At 45.3% G+C, this 21350-nt stretch overlaps 1 protein-coding gene across 1 annotated transcript; it reads left to right on the forward strand.

The window, feature by feature from the left end:
* Positions 1-1115: 1115 nt before the first annotated feature.
* On the forward strand, positions 1116-16265 carry LOC140722583 (uncharacterized). Its single transcript, XM_073037299.1, has 3 exons — positions 1116-1140; positions 6228-8434; positions 11643-16265. Exons 2-3 carry the CDS (start codon positions 6639-6641, stop codon positions 12244-12246), a joined length of 2400 nt encoding a protein of 799 aa, XP_072893400.1. The 5' UTR covers positions 1116-1140; positions 6228-6638; the 3' UTR covers positions 12247-16265.
* The last annotated feature ends 5085 nt before the right edge of the window (positions 16266-21350 follow it).

Raw genomic sequence — 21350 nt, forward strand, 5'->3', positions numbered from 1 at the left:
AACAGCTTGTCTCCCTCTCCCTCTCCCGCTCCCTCAGGCTGCCGCAGCTTGTGTCTGACGTCAGAGCCCCGCCTTACTCAGGCACTTAAAGCGACACTCACAGTAAACGAACCTGCGGTCTCGTAACACAAAGCACCTCTAAAGTCTGACAGCAGACTAGCGAGTGAATCTTCGATAGTGCAGAGTCAGAAACCGAAGATTTGCCAGCCTGGGTCAGGGGTTCCAGAGAGAGATGGGGTTCAGAGCAGGAGGGACGAATAAGATAGATAGATAGATAGATAGATAGATAGATAGATAGATAGATAGATAGATACTTTATTCATCCCCATGGGGAAATTCAACATTTTTTCCAATGTCCCATACACTTATTGTAGCAAAGCTAATTACATACAATACTTAACTATTTAAATACATTGAATGGTAACTTAAGCTCAGTCCTAACCCCGGCACTTTAACATATCCTACTCCTGGCGGTTGAATTGTAAAGCCGAATGGCATTGGGGAGTAGTGATCTCTTCATCCTCTCTGAGGAGCATTGCATCGATAGCAACCTGTGTAGACCAGCAGGATGTGGTCAAAAGTGAAAGATTAAAAGCATTTGGAAACTGGTTGATCGAAAAAAAGGTGGTTAATTTCTGCAAAACACAGGTGGAAATAAACAGATCAGGAAGAAATTTTGGAGAAGAATAAATAGAAAACGTTTAGGCAGAGCCCCTTCAGCATGCTTAGCCTGTGTACTTCGCTGCTTAGTTGTTCTCTGAACTGCAGAGTTCCTCTAGCGTTTTGTGTGTGTGCGTCTCTGTATTTCCATTAACTGCAGAATCTCCTGTGTTTTATATCTGCATTTTACTTTGGCATTAGATACACGTTGATATTGAGTATGTTGCTTATGGGAGCCGCTTTCTGCGTTAAAACAGCTGCAGATTTTTCTATCCACACGGTTAAAAAAAAATGAGGTATGGACATTCAACTGGTGCTTGCAGAAATGTTTAATGGCACCGTGATTACCCATAGGGCCATGCGTTAAGAATTTCGCCGGCGCTGAAGCGCCGATGAAATGCGCAGGCGTCAGGCTGAGGACGTCCCCGAGTATCACGCATGCGCGCAGTACACAGAAGACTTTCAAAATGTCGGTTGCAGGTAAGAGCGATTCTCTGTGTTTTTATCTTAAACACCGACTTCGGGATAATTCCTTTGAATTTCTGACACCTTGACCAGCAATCCCGGGACAGTGCTGCCCTCTTCCCTCTCTCTCAGGCCCACGATCTGTACACGGGCCCCGGGGAGCTTCCGGTTGAATGGGAACCGAAGGATCTCTCAGACAGAGCTGAGCTCCAGCTATCTAAATGCAAGGATTAGGAACTCGGAGAAAGGGAACAAAATCTTTTACATCACCAGTTCAGAAAATCGGCATTAGTACTCTTTTCCATAGATGCTGCCTTGCCTGCTGAGCTCCTCCAGTATTTTGTGTGTGTTGCTTCCTCTACCTCCTCTTGCTCTGGACTTTTCTACCGGTGAGAACATGTTTTGTCCCATTCTCTCTGGGTACGTAATGATATCAAACACCTTTGCCCTGGGCAACAAGTAGCTTTCACATCACAAATGTGCCAGACTCCAGTGAGACAGACTACTGCCCTTCCCTTCATATACATTGGCATTGCATTCACTGAGTTCACCACCGTTAGTCACCCGGGGGAGAGTTCAGAGGGAATATTTATGTAGAATACAGAAAGTAGTGATGCCTGTTTGCATTTGGGTGATGCAAAAGTTGCTGGAGAATTTGCAAGTGGGAAGAAGTGGAGTGATATTTGGAAATCTGACTTTTTAAAGCGTAATTTAGCAAGCAAACCACATATGGGCAATGTGCAAAAGCTCTGGTGAGAAAATCCTCCATTTCCTGGTACAGGCCTGCTACATAGGTTGTGTGAGAGTGCAGATGAACTCGATCAAACCCAGAGGAGATCAAAGTTCCTATTGACAGTGATTTGCTAGATGTTAAAATGAATACCTCTCTATATAAAATTCACTGTGCACATCTTGTCACTGGGTAAAAATTGGGTACAAGATTTATCTGCACACTGGTTATTACAAATTAGAGGGGTATTGGAGGGAAGGAGGGGAGACCTCCAGTGTCCCTGATGCCCTCACCTGCAAGATGTACATCCAGCTGCAGCTTGTAACCCTGCACTTCAATGAGCTGGAACCTGAAATGGGTGAATTCCAGATCATCCAGCAGTTGGAGGGGGTGATATATATGACATGAAGAGAGGTGAGTTACTCCCAAGGTGCAGGACACAGGAAACTGGGTGAGAGTCAGGAAGGGGAATGAGGTTAAATATCCATCGCAGAGTACTCTAGTGGCCATCCCCAACAACAGGTGGACCACTTTAGTAGCTGTTGGGGGGAATTACCTGGCAGAGGAAAGTCAAAAGGCTGATTAGGGATTCGTTAGTTAGAGGAACAGAACAAGAGGGGAGGAATATCCTAGTGGTAAGGCTTGCTAGTGGTAGTGAACAGGGGAGGGGGTGATGTGGTTAAAATAAGTTGTAGGGGGAATGGGAGCCAGAATGACAGAACAGATAGTGGAGAGGGTGAATTGAATTGACTTTATTAAATACATATTTCATAAACATGAGGAGTAGAAATATTTACCTTATATCATCTAAATGTGCAATGTGTAATTTATAATAGATAGTTTGCACATAGGACAGTCAATATAACATAGAAATGCCACTGTATCAGCATGAATTAATCAGTCTGATGGCCTGGTGGAAGATGATGTCCCGAGGCCTGTGGGTCCTTTTGCTGTGGTACCGTTTCCTGGATGGTAGCAGCAGGAACAGTTTGTGGTTCTGGTGAATTAGGCCTGTTTGTCCCCGATATTTGTTGGGCCCTTTTTACACACCTGTCCGTGTAAATGTACTGAATTGTGGAAAGTAGATTGTGCAATGTATAATTTCCTTGTTTATATTTAGAGACATTTTTTGGTGTATAAAATGATGAGGGGTATTGAGCGTGTGAGTGGCCAGAGTAGTGTTTTTTTATTTTCCCAGGGTTGAAATGGTTAATGCCGCTTTTCCACACTCCCATAGACCCTTTGTCCATCTCCTGAGTAAATAGAGATGGAAAAATATTTAAGATCTCTCCCATCTGCTTTGTTTCCACACATGGATTGCCATTCCGGTCTTCCAGAGGACCAACTTTGTGCCTTGCAATCCTTTTGCTCTTAACCTATCACTAGAATCCCTGAGGATTATCCTTCACCTTTTCTGTGACAGCAACCTCATGCCATCTTTTAGCCATCCTGATTTATTTCTTATGTGTTCTCTTGCATTTCTTCTACTCCATAAGAAACTGACTGCCTATCCCTGTTATGCAATTCCATTTTGTGCTTTACCAGGGTCTCAATATCTCTTGCAATCCAAGTTTCCCTACAGTTTCTATCTTTGCCTTTTATTCTGACATACCCGCTTACTACTTTCAAAATTTTGCTTTGAAGTCCTCCCATTTACCAAGCACACCTTTGCCATAAAGCAGCCTGTCCCAATCCACAGTTGCCAGATTCCAGTGTTGATTCCAGGTATTGATCCATGCCCTGAACACATCCGCCTTTCCTACGCTGCTCCTTGTATTGAAATATACAGGGCTCAGCATATTCACTGCACCATGCTCAACTTTTTCATTCCTGACTTTGTCTGAGGCCTGAACAACATCTGTCCCCACAACCTCTCCACTATCTGTTCTGTTATTCAGGCTCCCATTCCCCCTGCAACTTTAGTTTAACCCCCCTTACCCCCACCTCCCAGCATGCAGATCTATCACCCCTTTGGCTTTCCTCTCCCAGATCAATAAAAAGAAGGTGCATACCAGGTACAGGCAGATAGGAACAAATGGGGTACTTATGAAATACAGGAAATTCAAGTGAACACTTATGAAAGAAATAAAGGCATGAGGTTGCCCCAGCAGACAAGGTGAAGGAGAATCCTCAGGGATTCTGCAGATATGTTAAGAGCAAAAAGATTGCAAAGGAAAAAAAAAATTCTCTGGAAGATCAGAATGGTAATCCATATGAAGGGATAACATAGACTTGTGGAGATTTTTTTTGCATCCGTATTTACTCAAGAGATGAACACAGAGTCTATAGAAGTGAGGCAAAGCCACATCAACTTCATGGACCCTGTACAGATTACAGAGGTGGAGGGGTTTGCTGTCTTGAGGCAAATTAGTGTGGATCAATCCCCAGGGCCTGACAAGTTGTTCACTAGGACCCTGCGGAAGACAAGTGCAGAAATTATTGGGGCCTTAGCACAGATATTTAAATCATCCTTAGTGACAGGTGAGGTACTGGAGGATTGGAGGTCAGACAACGTTGTTCTGCTGTTCTAGAAAGGCTGTAAAAATGAACTAGGAAATTATATGTTTGTGGGCTTGACATCCGTACTGGGAAAGTTATTGGAATGTGTGTGCAGGAAGCAAGTATATACTGTAAGTATCTGGATAGGTGTGGACTGATAAAGGATAGACAGCATGGCTCTCGCCAATCTTATAGAGTCTCTCCAGGAAGTTATCAGGGAAGTGGATGAAGGCAAGGCAGTGGATGTTGTCTACATGGACTTTAGCAAGGCACTTGACAAAGTCTCATATGGGAGGTTGGTCAAGAAGGTTCAGTCACTGAGCATTCAAGATTAGACAGTAAATTGAATGAGACACTGTCTTTGGGAGAAGCCAGAGTGTGGTAGCAGATGGTTGCCTCTCTGACTGGAAGCCTGTGACTAGTGGTTGCCACAGGGATCAGTGCTGGATCTGTTTTTGTTTGTCGTCTATATCAGTAATCTGGATGATAGTGTGGTTAACTGGATCAGCAAATTTGTGGGTGACACCAAGACTGGGGGTAGTGGACAGCGAGGAAGACTATCATGGCTTGCAGTGCGATCTGGACCCACTGGGAGAATGGTTTGAGAAATGGAAAATGGAATTTAATGCAGACCAGTGTGAGTTGTTGCACTTTGGAATGACCTACCAAGGGAGGTCTTTCACAGTGATTGGTCGGGTACGGAGGAGTGTTGTGGAAGAAAGGGACCTGGGAATACAAGTCCTTAATTCACTGAAAGTGGTATCACAGTTAGATAGTGACGGAAGGGAAGATTTTAGTTCATTGGCCTTCATGAACCATATACTGACAATAGATGGATGTTATGTTGACTTGTAGAAGACATTGGTGAGGCCTAATTTGGAGAATTCTGTGCAGTTTTGGTCACCTGCCTACAGGAAAGCTGTAAAAGAAGTTCAGAGAGTTCAGAGAAAATTCACGAGGATTTTGCCAGGTCTGGAGGAGTTGGGTTAGAAGGAAAGATTGAACAAATCAGGACTTTATTCCTTAGAGTGTAGAAGATTGAGGGGAGACTTGATTGTGATAGAGAGGCACAGATAGTGCTAATGCAAGCTGGCTTTTTCCACGAAGATTGGGTGGGACGACAACCAGAGGCCATGGGTTAAGGGTGAAAGGTGAAATGTTAGCGGAACATGAGGGGAAACTTCTTTACACAGACGGTCATCCGGCTGTGGAATGAGCAGCCAGCTCAAGTGGTGCATGCGAGCTAGATTTCAACATTTAAGAGGTTTGTGTTGGTACCTGGATGGTAGAGGTGTGGGAGTGGGCTGTTTAAATAGTTCAGCACAAACCAGATGGCCCAAAGGGCCTGTTTCTGTGTTGAAATTTTCTTTGATCGTGACAAGAACCTGAAATAATACAAGAATTCACTCTATCCCCTTTTGACAGCTGTGCGAACCAACCAGTCATTTCAGCAGGAATTTTTTATATGGCGTTAAAACTGTGGCACTTTAAGTTAATAATACATAAAAGAAGATCCCAGCTGCACGTCAAGAAAGACTATTTGCGTGAGAGTGTTTCACTTACTGTGTGGCCAGGCACCCATGCAGCTCAGCAGGAACAGGGAGTAATACCAATGGAGAGAGTCAGACTGAGCCAAGGCACAGATTGGAGATGACAGAAATGCCCCATTCTTATAGAGACAGGAAGAGCATCAGGGAATTGATGGTCATTCCAGATACCAGCACTCTGCCCAGTCAGGAGATGATTTCTCTGTCCAACTTTCGTTGAACCTCACTGTAACAGTGTGATACCAGATCAAACCTTGGCAACTCAAGTAATCTCATCTGAAATGTTGTCCTACACCCATTGATGGATTTTGTAAATCTTTTTACAGGTTAAAAATGAGAAGGAATTCGTCTCCAGGAAGCTCAAACATGGCACACCAGTTTTGTTGTCTCTGTCTAGATATTTAAGAAGTGGAACAAGGGATCCAATTGACCACCCTTCCTGCTCAGACAGTGGGGAGGTATTCACTCGCTCATTTGACCAACTGGCATGCCTGTAATTTACACAGGAGAAAGGCCTTTCGCCTGCTCAGACAGTGGGAATGGATTCACTCGGTTATCACATTTGAAGGTACATCAGCAAGTTCACACTGGGCAAGGCCATTCATCTGTTCTGTGTGTGAGAAGGGGTTCAGTTGGTCTTCCCACCTGTTGACACACCAATCAGTTCAGACCACACCGGGCAGAGGCTGGTCAACTGCTGAATTTCTGGGAAAGGATTCACACAGTCATCTGACCTAATGGCTCACCAGCGAGTTCACACTGGGGAGAAGCCATTCACCTGCTCAGTCTGTGGGAAAGGATTCACTCAGTTATCCCACCTACAGAGACACCAGCGAGTTCACACTGGGGAGAGGCCATTCACCTGCTCAGTCTGTGGGAAGAGATTCACTCAGTTATCCCACCTACAGAGACACCAGCGAGTTCACACTGGGGAGAAGCCGTTCACCTGCTCAGTCTGCGGGAAGGGATTCACTCAGTCATTCCACCTACAGAGACACCAGCGAGTTCACACTGGGGAGAAGCCGTTCACCTGCTCAGTCTGTGGGAAGGGATTCACTCAGTCATCTGCCCTACTGGTACATCAGCGAGTTCACACTGGGGAGAAGCCATTCACCTGCTCAGTCTGTGGGAAAGGATTCACTCAGTCATCTGACCTACTGGTACATCAGCGAGTTCACACTGGGGAGAAGCCATTCACCTGCTCAGTCTGTGGGAAAGGATTCACTCAGTCATCTACCCTACTGGTACATCAGCGAGTTCACACTGGGGAGAAGCCGTTCACCTGCTCAGTCTGTGGGAAAGGATTCACACTGTCATCCCGCCTACTGGTACATCAGCAAGTTCACACTGGGGAGAAGCCGTTCACCTGCTCAGTCTGTGGGAAGGGATTCACTCAGTCATCCCACCTACTGGTACATCAGCGAGTTCACACTGGGGAGAAGCTGTTCACCTGCTCAGACTGTGGAAAGGGATTCACTCATTCATCCCACCTACTGAGACATCAGCGAGTTCACACTGGGGAGAAGCCGTTCACCTGCTCAGAATGTGGGAAGGGATACACTGAATCTTACCCCCTACAGAGACATAAGCGAGTTCACACTGGGGAGAAGCCATTCAGCTGCTCAGTCTGTGGGAAGGGATTCACTCGGTCATCCCAACTACAGAGTCATCAGCGAATTCACACTGGGGAGAAGCCGTTCACCTGCTCAGTCTGTGGGAAGGGATTCACTCAGTCATCCAACCTACTGGTACATCAGCGAGTTCACACTGGAGAGAAGCCGTTCACCTGCTCAGTCTGTGGGAACAGATTCACTCATTCATACCACCTACAGAATCATCTGCGAGTTCACACTGGGGAGCGGCCGTTCACCTGCTCAGAATGTGGGAAAGGATTCACTCTGTCATCTACCCTACTGGTACATCAGCGAGTTCACACTGGGGAGAAGCCGTTCACCTGCTCAGAATGTGGAAAGAGATTCACTCATTCATCCCACCTACTGGTACATCAGCGAGTTCACACTGGGGAGAAGCCATTCACCTGCTCAGTCTGTGGGAAAGGATTCAGTCGGTCATCCCACCTACAGAGTCATCAGCGAGTTCACACTGGGGAGAAGCCGTTCACCTGCTCAGACTGTGGGAAGGGATTCACTCAGTCATCCAGCCTACAGATTCATCAGCGAGTTCACACTGGGGAGAAGCCGTTCATCTGCTCAGAATGTGGGAAGAGATTCACTGACTCTTCCACCCTACAGAGACACCAGCGAGTTCACACTGGGGAGAGGCCATTCACCTGCTCAGAATGTGGGAAGGGATTCAATCAGTCATCCAGCCTACAGAGTCATCAGCGAGTTCACACTGGGGAGAAGCCGTTCTCCTGCTTAGAATGTGGAAAGAGATTCACTCATTCATCCCACCTACAGAGTCATCAGCGAGTTCACACTGGGGAGAAGCCGTTCACCTGCTCAGAATGTGGGAAGGGATTCACTCAGTCATCCCACCTACAGAGTCACCAGCGAGTTCACACTGGGGAGAGGCCATTCACCTGCTCTGTCTGTGGGAAGGGATTCATTCAGTCATCCAACCTCCAGAGTCATCTGCGAGTTCACACTGGGGAGAAGCCATTGGTGAGGCCTAATTTGAAGTATTGTGTGCCTGGAGGACTTGGGTTATAAGGAAAGATTGAACAGGAACTTTATTCCTTGGAATGTTAGAGATTGAGGTGAGATTTGATTGTGATAGAGGGGCATCGATAGTGTAAACGCAAGCTGGCTTTCTCCACTGAGTTTGGGTGGAACGACAACCAGAGGCCATGGGGTAAGTGTGAAAGGTGAAATGTTAAGGGGAACATGAGGAGAAACTTCTTCACACAGACAGTCATCCGGGTGTGGACTAAGCAGCCAGCACAAGTGGTGCATGCGAGCTCGATTTCAACATTTAAGAGGTTTGTGTTGGTACCTGGATGGTAGAGGTGTGGGAGTGGGTAGTTTAAATAGTTCAGCACTAACCAGATGGCCCAAATAGCCTGTTTCTGTGTTCAATGTGAGTGAATCTGCAGATGCTGGAAATAAATAAAAAAACACAAAATGCTGGCAGAACTCAGCAGGCCAGACAGCATATATGGGAGGAGGTAATAATGACATTTCGGGCCGAAACCCTTCATCAGGAGTGAAGTAACGTGGGATGGTCGGTGGAGGATAAGAAGTGGGGGGAGGGATGAAGTAGAGAGCTTGGAAGTGATGGGCTGGGGGAAGGTGGAGAATTATGGGAAATAAAAGAGAAAGAAAGGTAGGGCTGGGGGGAGAGATTATAGTGAGGGGGGAAAAGAGAGAGAAAGAGAACCGGACTAAAATAATAGATAGGGATGGGAGTAAGGGTGGGGGCAGGGGTATCAACGGAGGTGAGTGATTTGGATGTTCATGCCGGCAGGTAGAAGGTGTGTGACCACAGGGAGATCCCGCCACTGCTGGAGGACCGAGCGCCGGTGTTCCGCGAAACGGTCTCCCAGTCTGCGGCGGGTCTCCCCAATGTATAAATGGCCACAATGGGAGCACCGGGATGGTGGTGAGGGAAGAAGTGTGGGGGCAGGTTTAGCACTTCTTCAGTTTGCAGGAATCAGTGCCCAGAGGGAGGTCTGTGGGGAGGGATGGGGGAGATGAATGGACAAGGGAGTCGCGTAGGGAGCGATCCCTGCGGAAAGCCGAGAGAAGGGGGAAGGTGAAAATGTGGTTGGTGGTGGGATCACGTAGGAGGTGGCGGAAGTTGTGGAGGATTATACGTTGGATCTGTAGGCTGGTAGGGTGATGGGTGAGGACCAGGGGACTCTATCGCTGGTGGGCTGGCAGGGGGATGGGGTGAGGGCAGAGGTGCATGAAATACGGGAGACGCGATGGAGGGCAGAGTTGATAGTGAATGAAGGGAAGCCCCTTTCTTTAAAAAAGGAAGACATCTCCTTTGTCCTAGAATGAAAGGCCTCATCCTGAGAGCAGATGCGACGGAGGCAGAGGAATTGAGAGAAAGGGATAGCATTTTTGCAGGAGACAGGGTGGGAGGAGAAATAGTCTAGGTAGCTGTGGGAGTTAGTTGGTTTGTAGTAGACGTCGGTGGATAGGGTGTCTCCACAGATAGAAACAGAAAGATTTCGAAAGGGGAGGGAGGTGTCGGAAATAGACCAGGTGAATTTGAGGGTGGGGTGAAAGTTGGAGGCGAAGTTAATGAAGTCCAAGGCCCCAGACAGTCCTTTCAGGTGAGGCACCACTTCACCTGCGAGTCAACTGGCGTGATATACTGTATCCGGTGCTCCCGATGTGGCCATTTATACATTGGGGAGACCCGCCGCAGACTGGGAGACCGTTTCGCGGAACACCGGCGCTCGGTCCTCCAGCAGTGGCGGGATCTCCTTGTGGCCACACACTTCAATTCCACAGACCACTCCCACTCTGACATGTCTGTCCATGGCCTCCTCTACCGTCAAGATGAGGCCACACGCAGGTCGATGGAGCAATACCTTATCTCCCGCCAAGGTAGCCTCCTTCCTGCCGGATGAATGTCCAATTCACTGACCTCCATTGATACCCCTGCCCCCCCACCCTTACCCCCATCCCTATCTATTATTTTAGTCTGTTTCTGTGTTGTACATTTCTAGAAGAACCTGAAATATTACAAAAATTCACACTAAGCCCTTTTAACAGCTGTGCAGACCAACCATTCATCTCAGCAGGAATTTTTAACATGGCGTTAAAACTGTGGCACTTTAAGTTAATAATACATAAAAGAAAATCCCAGCTGCACGTCAAGAAAGACTATTTGCGTGAGACTGTTTCAGTTACTGTGGGGCCAGGCACCCATGCAGCTGGAAGGGAATAATACCAATGGAGGGAGTCAAACTGAGCCAAGGAACAAATTGGAGATGGCAGAAATGCCCCATTCTTATGGAGACAGGAAGAGCATCAGGGAATTGATGGTCATTCCAGATACCAGCACTCTGACCAGTCAGAAGATGATTTCTCTGTCCAAGTTCGGTTGTACATCACTGTAACAGTGTGATACCAGATCAAACCTTGGCAACTCAAGTAATCTCATCTGAAATGTTGTCCTAAACCCATTGATGGATTTTGAAAATCTTTTTACAGGTTAAAAATGAGAAGGAATTTGTCTCCAGGAATCTCAAACTCGGCACGCCAGTTTTGCTGTTTCTGTCTAGATATTTAAGAAGTGGAGCAAGTGATTCAATCGATCTTCCTTCCTACTCAGACTGTGGGGAGAGATTCACTCGGTCATTTGACGAACTGGCACACCCATCATTTTACACAGGAGAAAGGCCATTCACCTGCCCAAACAGTGGGAATGGATTCACTCGGTTATCACAATTGAAGGTACATCAGCAAGTTCACACTGGGCAAGGCCATTCATCTGTTCTGTGTGTGAGAAGGGGTTCAGTCGGTCTTCCCACCTGTGGACACAGCAGTCAGTTCACACCACACCGGGCAGAGGCTGGTCATCTGCTGAATTTCTGCGAAAGGATTCACTCTGTCATCTGACCTAATGGCTCACCAGCGAGTTCACACCAGGGAGTGGCCATTCACCTGCGCAGTCTGTGAGAAGAGATTCACTCACTCTTCCACCCTGTGGAAACACCAGCGAGTTCACACTGGGGAGAAGCCGTTCATCTGCTCGATCTGTGGGAAGAGATTCACTGAGTCATCCACCCTACTGGTACATCAGCGAGTTCACACTGGGGAGAGGCCATTCACATGCTCAGTCTGTGGGAAGGGATTCACTCAGTTAACCCACCTACAGTGTCATCAGCGAGTTCACACTGGGGAGAGGCCATTCACCTGCTCAGAATGTGGGAAAGGATTCACTGAGTTATTCAGCCTACAGAGACATCAGCGAGTTCACACTGGGGAGAAGCCATTCACCTGCTCAGACTGTGGGAAGAGATTCACTCAGTCATCCACCCTACAGAGTCATCAGCGAGTTCACACTGGGGAGAGGCCATTCACCTGCTCAATATTTGGGAAGGGATTCACTCAGTTAAGCCACCTACAGAGTCATCAGCGAGTTCACACTGGGGAGAGGCCATTCACTTGCTCAGAATGTGGGAGGAGATTCACCCGCTCTTCCAGCCTACAGAGACATCAGCGAGTTCACACTGGGGAGAAGCCATTCACCTGCTCAGACTGTGGGAAGAGATTCACTCAGTTAAGCCACCTACAGACTCATCAGCGAGTTCACACTGGGGAGAGGCCATTCACTTGCTCAGAATGTGGGAGGAGATTCACCCGCTCTTCCAGCCTACAGAGACATTGGCAAGTTCACACTGGGGAGAAGCCGCCCATCTGCTGAGAATGTGGGAAGGGATTCACTCAGTCATCCCAACTACCGGCACACCAGTCAGTTCACAATGGGGAGTGGCCATTGTTATGAATCCCTATAGGTTTTGTTTGCTGTGGACTGTCATTTTAAGAGAGAGTGAGAGAGATGAAGAAGGTGAATCAGTCTGACTTGCAGCTTGTTTACATTGCTCGCAGACTGTTTATTTTTAACCGAGGACACAGACTCTCAGAGTCAGACGGAGATGAAGGAGGAAAAATGGAAGGATCGAAACCAGGGAACTAGTGGCCAAGGGTCACTGTTTGGAATTTTCCTATGCCCACAAGGGTGGGTTAATTATCGATTCAGCGTACATCAAATGTGTGGTTGTTACCTTGTTTGATCCGTAGGAGTGGATCTGATTTGGTGTATCCTGTGAAGACCACTGATGTGTTAACCCTTGCCTGGGTGTGGTGTGGTAATTCACTTGACGATACCTCTTGTGACAAGTCACTTTCAGTGATAATTCGTAAGTGGATTTGAAATGACGACAGATAAAATCTACAGTGACTGTTCTCTCATTTTACCACCATGGAACCTGTGGAATTCAACATAATTGCCTTCTCTCGACATTTACCCTGGATTACAAATATCTCTCTCATCACCTATTCTGTGGATGAACTGAACTTTCATACTTTACCATCTCAAGACCCCGAGCTCAATAGTTTGGGAGTTATATTTACACATGACACTGTTAACTTTTGTTTATCTTCCTTAAGTTACTATATTATAAGTAGATTCTATTAAAGATAGTTTTAACATCAAAAACAGACTCCATTGCTGCTGGTTCGTTTCTAAAGCATTACAATTCAGAATAAAATTGGGGCCTGTGTCCGGAATATGAACAAATTTGGGGGTGTATTGATTAATTATCGATTTCATTTGGGAAATTCCATTTGATTTATTTTTTTGTGGAAAATCAGCAGCAATGGATGTTGATAGATGTCTGGAAGCACCAACCTCTGAGGCATTAGAAGATACCAGAAGGATTGAGTTGTTGAATACTGCCAGAAGGTTAAAACTTGCTAAGGTGAAATTGACAATGAGGAGGGCACAGATGCAGAGGATAATAGCTGAACATTATGTATCTGAGGGTGTGTTTAAAGTGGAGGAGTTGGAGGAGTTTCCTGAAAGTAAACCTAGTGAGCTTAAGCTCCAGTACAAGTGAGAAAAATTAAAGATGGAGGCTGTGGAAAGGCAGAGGCAGTTTGAGGCTAGAGAGGCAGAAAAACAGAGGGAGGAATCAGAAAGACAGAGGCTGTTTGAGCTGGAAAAGATAGAGATTGCAGCAAAGGGGTCTAGCGTTGGACTCTGGTGATAAATTGAGGCCAGTCAAGAAGTTAAATTGGTACCTCCATTTGACGAGGCAGAGGTTGATAAATACTTTCAGCATTTTGAGAAGTTTGCTCAGAATTTAAAGTGGCCAAGAGAGGGTTGGCATATTCTCTTACAAAGTGTAATTCAGGGGAAGGCTTAGAAAGCCGATTCTGCTTTGACAGTTGATGAAGCAGCTGATTATAGAACATAGAATAGTACAGCACAGTACAGGCCCTTCGGCCTACAATGTTGTGCCAATCCTTAAACCCTGCCTCCCATATATCCCCCCCCCCCCGCCACCTTAAATTTCTCCATATACCTGTCTAGTAGCCTTTAGAATTTCACTATATCTGCCTCCACCACAGACTCAGGCAGTGCATTCCACACACCAACCACTCTCTGAGTAAAAAAACCTTCCTCTAATATCCCCCTTGAACTTCCCACCCCTTACCTTAAAGCTACATCCTCTTGTATTGAGCAGTGGTGCCCTGGGGAAGAGGTGCTGGCTGTCCACTCCATCTATGCCTCTTAATATTTTTTATACCTCTATCATGTCTCCTTTCATCCTCCTCTCCAGAGAGTAAAGTCCTAGCTCCCTTAATCTCTCATCATAACACATGCTGACTAAACCAGGCAGCATCCTGGTAAATCTCCTCTGTACCCTTTCCAATGTTTCCACATCCTTCCTATAGTGAGGCAACCAGAACTGGACACAATACTCCAAGTGTGGCCTAACCAGAGTTTTATAGAGCTGCATCATTACCTTGCGACTCTTAAACTCTATCCCTCAACATATGAAAGCTAACACCCCATAAGCTTTCTTAACTACCCTATCTACCTATGAGGCAACTTTCAGAGATCTGTGGACATGTACCCCCAGACCCCTCTGCTCCTCCACACTACCAAGTATCCTACCATTTACTTTGTACTCTGCCTTGGAGATTTCACCTTCCAAAGCCTCACACTTCTGAGGGTAGAAGCAAAAAGTAGTAAGGTGAAAAGTAAAAGTGGCAGGCAGGCAAATCCAGGGCAAAAATCAAAAAGGGCCAGTTTTCAACATAATTGTATAAGGGCTAAGAGTGTTTAAATACAAGGCTGAAGGCTTTGTGGGTCAATGCATGGAGCATTTGTAACAAGGTGAATGAATTGAATGTGCAAATAGTTATTAATGAATATGATATAGTTGGGATCAAAGAGACATGGCTCCCGGGTGACCAAGGATGGGAGTTCAACATCCAGGGATATTCAATATTCAGGAGGGATAGATAGGAAAGAAAAGGAGGTGGGGTAGCGTTGCTGGTTAGAGAGGGGATTAACACAATAGAAAGAAAGGACATTTGCCTGGAGGATGTGGAATCAATATGGGTAGAGCTGCATAACACTAAGGGGTAGAAAACGCTGGTGGGAGTTGTGTTCATGCCCCCTAACAGTAGTAGTGAGGTTTGGGATGGCATTAAACAGGAAATTAGAAATGCGTGCAATAAAGGAATAACAGTTATAATGGGTGAGTTCAATCTACATATAGATTGGCTGCACCAAATTGGTAAGCGTGCTGAGGAAGAGGATTTCTTGGAATGTACGTGAGATGGTTTTCTGAACCAAAATGTTGAGGAACCAACTAGAGAGCAAGCCATTCTAGACTGAGTATTATTGAGCGATGAGGAAGGGTTAGTTAGCAATCTTGTCGTGCGAGGCCCCTTGGGTAAGAGTGACCATAATATAGTGGAATTCTTCATTAAGATGGAGAGTGACGTAGTTAATTCAGAAACAAAGGTTCTGAACTTAAAGAAGGGTAACTTTGAAGGTATGAGACAGGAATTAGCTAAGATAGACTGGCAAATGATACTTAAAGGGTTGACGGTGGATATGCAATCGCAAGCATTTAAAGATCGCATGGATGAACTACAACAAGTGTTAATCCCAGTTGGCAAAAGAATAAACCAGGGAAGGTAGTGCACCCGTGGCTGACAAGGGAAATTAGGGATAGTATCAATTCCAAAGAAGAAACATACAAATTAGCCAGAAAATGTGGCACACCTGAGGACTGAGAGAAAGTCAGAGTCCAGCAGAGGAGGACAATGGGATTAATTAGGAAAGGGAAAAAAGATTATGAGAGAAAGCTGGCAGGGAACATAAAAACTGACTGTAAAAACTTTTATAGCCTTTTAAAGAAAATGATTGGTTAAGACAAATGTAGGTCCCTTACAGTCAGAAACAGGTGAATTGATCATGGGGAATATGGCAGACCAATTGAATAACTACTTCGGTTCTGTCTTCACGAAGGAGGACATAAATAATCTTCCGGAAATAGTAAGGGACTGAGGGTCTAGTGAGATGGAGGAACTGAGGGAAATACATGTTAGTAGGGAAGTGATAATTTTTCAAAACTCTTTAGATTCTGGATTAATTCCTGAGAATTGAAGGGTGGCTGATGTAACCCCACTTTTTAAAAAAGGAGGGAGAGAGAAACCGGGGAATTATAGACCGGTTAGCCTGACGTCGGTGGTAGGGAAAATGCTAGTCAGTTATCAAAGATGTGATAACAGCACATTTGGAAAGCGGTGAAATCATCGGACAAAGTCAGCATGGATTTGTGAAAGGAAAATCATGTCTGACAACTCTTTCAGAATTTTTTGAGGATGTATCAGTAGAATGGATAGGGGAGAACCAGTGGATGTGGTATATTTGGATTTTCAAAAGGCTTTTGACAAGGTCTCATACAGGAGATTAGTGTGCAAACTTAAAGCACACGGTGTTGGCGGTATGGTATTGAAGTAGATAGAGAATTGTTTGGCAGACAGGAAGCAAAGAGTGGGAATAAATGGGAACATTTCAGAATGGCAGGCAGTGACTAGTGGGGTACTGCAAGGCTCAGTGCTGAGACCCCAGTTGTTTACAATATTTATCAATGATTTAGACAAGGGAATTAAATGCAGCATCTCCAAGTTTGCAGATGACATGAAGCTGGGTGGCAGTGTTAGCTGTGAGGAGGATGCAGGGTGACTTGGATAGGTTTGGTGAGTGGGAAGATTCATGGCAGATGCAATTTAATGTAGATAAATGTGAGGTTCTCCACTTTGGTGGCAAGAGCAGGAAAACAGATTATTATCTAAATTGTGGCCAATTAGCAAAAGGGGAGGTGCAATGAGACCTGGGTGTCATTGTACACCAGTCATTGAAAGTGGGCATGCAGGTACAGCAGGCGATGAAAAAGGCAAATGGTATGTTGGCATTCATAGCACAAGGATTCAAGTACAGGAGCAGGAAGGTTCTCCTGCAGTTGCCTTGGTGAGAACACACCTGGAGTATTTTGTGCAGTTTTGGTCCCCTTAATCTGAGGAAAGACCTTCTTGCCATAGAGGGAGTACAAAGAAGGTTCATCAGATTGATTCCTGGGATGGCGGGACTTTCATATGAGGAAAGACTGGGCTTATACTCACTGGAATTTAGAAGATTGAGGGGGAATCTTATTGAAACGTGTAAAATTCTAAAGGGATCGGACAGGCTAGATGCAGGAAGATTGTTCCCGATGTAGGAGAAGTCCAGAACGAGGGGTCACAGTTTAAGGATAAAGGGGAAGCATTTTGGGACCGAGATGAGGAAAATCTTTTTCACACAGAGAGTGGTGAATCTGTGGAGTTCTCTCCCACAGGAAGCAGTTGAGGCCAGTTCATTGCCTATATTTAAGAAGGAGTTAGATATAGCCCTTGTGGCTAAAGGGACCAGGGGTACGGAGAGAAAGCAGGTACAGGGTTCTGAGTTGGATGATTAGCCATGATCATACTGAATAGTGGTGCGTCCTCGAAGGGCCGAATGGCCTACTACTGCACCTGTATTCTATGTTTCTATCATCCGAACATCAACTCCCTAATCATTCTGCATCACTTATTAATTCCTTTTCAATTGATTATGGCATAATTACATTTGGAGGGATATGCATCCTAGTGATAGTGAATACTCTTTTTTTCTCACATGTTCATAATAAATATTCGAAAATCGACTATTTTATAGTCGACCCCCGATTTCTATTTAATGTTCAGAAATGTGAATATGATAGATAGATAGATAGATAGATACTTTATTCATTCCCATGGGGAAATTCAACATTTTTTTTCCAATGTCCCATACACTTGTTGTAGCAAAACTAATTACATACAATACTTAACTCAGTAAAAATATGATATGCATCTAAATCACTCTCTCAAAAAGCATTAATAATAGCTTTTAAAAAGTTCTTAAGTCCTGGCGGTTGAATTGTAAAGCCTAATGGCATTGGGGAGTATTGACCTCTTCATCCTGTCTGAGGAGCATTGCATCGATAGTAACCTGTCGCTGAAACTGCTTCTCTGTCTCTGGATGGTGCTATGTAGAGGATGTTCAGGGTTTTCCATAATTGACCGTAGCCTACTCAGCGCCCTTCGCTCAGCTACCGATGTTAAACTCTCCAGTACTTTGCCCACGACAGAGCCCGCCTTCCTTACCAGCTTATTAAGACGTGAGGCGTCCCTCTTCTTAATGCTTCCTCCCCAACACACCACCACAAAGAAGAGGGCGCTCTCCACAACTGACCTATAGAACATCTTCAGCATCTCACTACAGACATTGAATGACGCCAACCTTCTAAGGAAGTACAGTCGACTCTGTGCCTTCCTGCACAAGGCATCTGTGTTGGCAGTCCAGTCTAGCTTCTCGTCTAACTGTACTCCCAGATACTTGTAGGTCTTAACCTGCTCCACACATTCTCCATTAATGATCACTGGCTCCATATGAGGCCTAGATCTCCTAAAGTCCACCAACATCTCCTTGGTCTTGGTGATATTGAGACGCAGGTAGTTTGAGTTGCACCATATCACAAAGTCCTGTATCAGTTTCCTATACTCCTCCTCCTGTCCATTCCTGACACACCCCACTATGGCCGTGTCATCAGCGAACTTCTGCACATGGCAGGACTCCGAGTTATATTGGAAGTCTGATGTGTACAGGGTGAACAGGACCGGAGAGAGTACAGTTCCCTGCGGCGCTCCTGTTCTGCTGACCATCGAGTCAGACCTACAGTCTCCCAACCACACATACTGAGGGCTATCTGTCAAGTAGTCCACTATCCAATCCACCATGTGAGAGTCTACTCCCATCTCCGTTAGTTTGTGCCTTAAGATCTTGGGCTGGATGGTGTTAAAGGCACTAGAGAAGTCAAGGAATGTAATCCTCACAGCACAACTGACCCCATCTAGGTGAGAGAGTGATTTGTGCAGCAAATACGTGATAGCATCCTCCACTCGCACCTTCTCCTTATACGCAAACTGAAGCGGATCCCGGGCGTGCCTGGTTTGTGGCCTCAGATTCTGTATTATCAGCCGCTCCATGGTCTTCATCACGTGCGACGTCAAGGCAACAGGTCTGAAGTCATTCAACTCCTTTGGTTGTGGTTTCTTCGGTACCGGGACAATACAGGATGTTTTCCACTGTCTGGGTACTCTTCTCTGATCTAGGCTCATGTTGAAGATGCGCTGTAGTGGTTCTCCCAGCTCAGTCGCACAGGCCCTCAGTAATCGTGGGGAAACTCCATCAATTCCAGCCGCCTTGCTGGTACAGATCTTCCTCAGTTGACCTTCCACCTGTGCAGCCGTAATCCTGGGCGTGGGCAAGGTCTCCTGTGAGTGGCTATTTTCCTGTGAGGGAAGTAAGCCTGGTGTGGAGTTCTGCGGTGAGGATGAGATTGTGCTGTCGAACCTATTGAAGAAGTTGTTCAGCTGGTTCGCTTTCTCCACATCTCCACTTATGTTTGCCCCCCGCTTTGCACCGCATCCGGTGATGATCTTCATCCCATCCCACACCTCCTTCATGCTTTTTTTTCTGCAGCTTTTGTTCTAGCTTCCTCCTATACTGCTCCTTTGCCCCCCTTATCTGTACTCTGAGTTCCTTCTGAACTCTTTTAAGCTCCAACCGATCACCATCTTTAAAGGCCCTCTTCTTCTGGTTTAGGCCTTTGATGTGACTAGTGATCCAGGGCTTATTATTGGGATAGCAGCGAACAGTTCTAACAGGAACAACGGCATCCACACAAAAATTAATATAGTCCGTTGTGCATTCAGTGACCTCCTCAACGCCCCCACAGAGCCCCCCTTGCAGTACATCCCAGTTAGTAGTACCGAAGCAGTCTCTCAGGGCCTGTTCAGCTTCAGGAGTCCACTTTCTAAAAGAGCGTGTGGTAGTGGGATGCCTCATCACAATTGATTTATATCTGGGCTGTAACAAAACCAGGTTGTGATCAGCTTTCCCCAGTGCAGGCAGCGGGGATGCACTATATGCATCCTCTACGCTTACACCAAAAGATTCTTGCTATTTTCTCGGGCTTATCGTTAAGAGTTTATTGTGAATTTTTGAAGATATGCAAACAGAAATGGCTCTTAGATCCAAAGGACGAGAACCGGGGCGTAACCCGAATGGTAATGGAAAGAAGCAAGCTCAACCGCAACGCACTGAGTTAACTTATGAACTGTTTATGGAGGTTTTGGATAAAAAAAATCGATGAACTACTAGTTTTTAAACAAGATATAAAGGCTTTTCAAGATTATATGGTTAAGACGGATTCAGTAATTAACCAGCAGCAAGTTCTTATCGCGTCTCTGCAAGAAGAAGCTCGGAAACGAGATTTGACAATCGAAAAATTGCAACAGGATTTAATTTCGACCAATAAACTGGTGGAAACACTTAAAGCCAAGATTGTCGACTTGGAGAATCGGTCCAGAAGACAGAACCTACGTGTACTTGTTCTCCCAGACGGCATAGAAAAAGGCGATCCTTCGAAATATTTTGCTCAACTTTTAAAAGATGCGTTTCCGTCGGTTTTTCCAGAGAACCCCCCCCCCCCCCCATTACTTGACCGAGCACATAGAATTTGGAGTCGTTCATCGAGTGCTTCAGCTAAACCCCCGTTGGTAATTGTCCGGTTTCACTATGTACACGACAAAGAACAACTTATTCGTGAGGCTCGGAGGGCTGGGATGATTACATTTCAAAATTACTACTTCCGTTTGGTGGAAGATTTTAGTCCTGAACTTATGAAAAAAAGGCTTCTTTTTAAACCTCTGATGTCTGAATGTTATGAGAAAAAACTAAAACCTGCGTCTCTTATACCCTGCGAAGCTTAGAATATCTCCGTCGAATGCTCCACGCCAGGTTTTTCTTTCTACATTTGAAGCGAGAAAGTATCTGGAGGAGAACTTCCCTACTGCTATAGACACTAATCCCTAATAAATGAGTGATTCTGATCGTGTAAGATGGTTTTCGATTCCTCAAACCAGGGTTAGTCTCTGGTTATTGGTGTAGGTTTATCCTATACTTCATATTTAAATTAAAGTGTGTTTTCGTTATATTAACCGTTCTGTCTTATACACTTTAACCACTATACTATATTTTTGACTATTATTTTTGTTCCCTTGAAGGTATATTTTTAACCTTTCGAAGGGAATTTTTTTTATTATCAAGATGGTGGTTTTTTGCAAAAATATTCTTGGTTTTGTTTAAGATGGTGTTATTGTTTCTTCTTTCGTCTTCTTCCTATAATGCATCGCTTATCATAGTTTAAATACTTCTTGATTTGTTTGGGTTATATCCCGATTTATAAACTTTTAGTGATTGTATTTTTTTTTTACAACTAAGCATATTAAGAAGCGTAGATTTTAGTATTGTAATCATAATTTTTAAAGTTGGGGTGGTTTATTTTATATATCCTTTAAATACGGAGTGGTCTGCCGCTG

The sequence above is a fragment of the Hemitrygon akajei genome, unplaced genomic scaffold (assembly GCF_048418815.1).
Source record: "Hemitrygon akajei unplaced genomic scaffold, sHemAka1.3 Scf000080, whole genome shotgun sequence".
Lineage (NCBI taxonomy): Eukaryota > Metazoa > Chordata > Chondrichthyes > Myliobatiformes > Dasyatidae > Hemitrygon > Hemitrygon akajei.

Coding starts and splice junctions, on each gene's coding strand:
- LOC140722583 (XM_073037299.1), top strand. CDS start 6,639: ATGGCTCACCAGCGAGTTCACACTGGGGAGAAGCCATTCACCTGCTCA. Junction 8,435..11,642: donor CGAGTTCACACTGGGGAGAG/GCCATTCACCTG, acceptor CACTGGGGAGAG/GCCATTCACATGCTCAGTCT.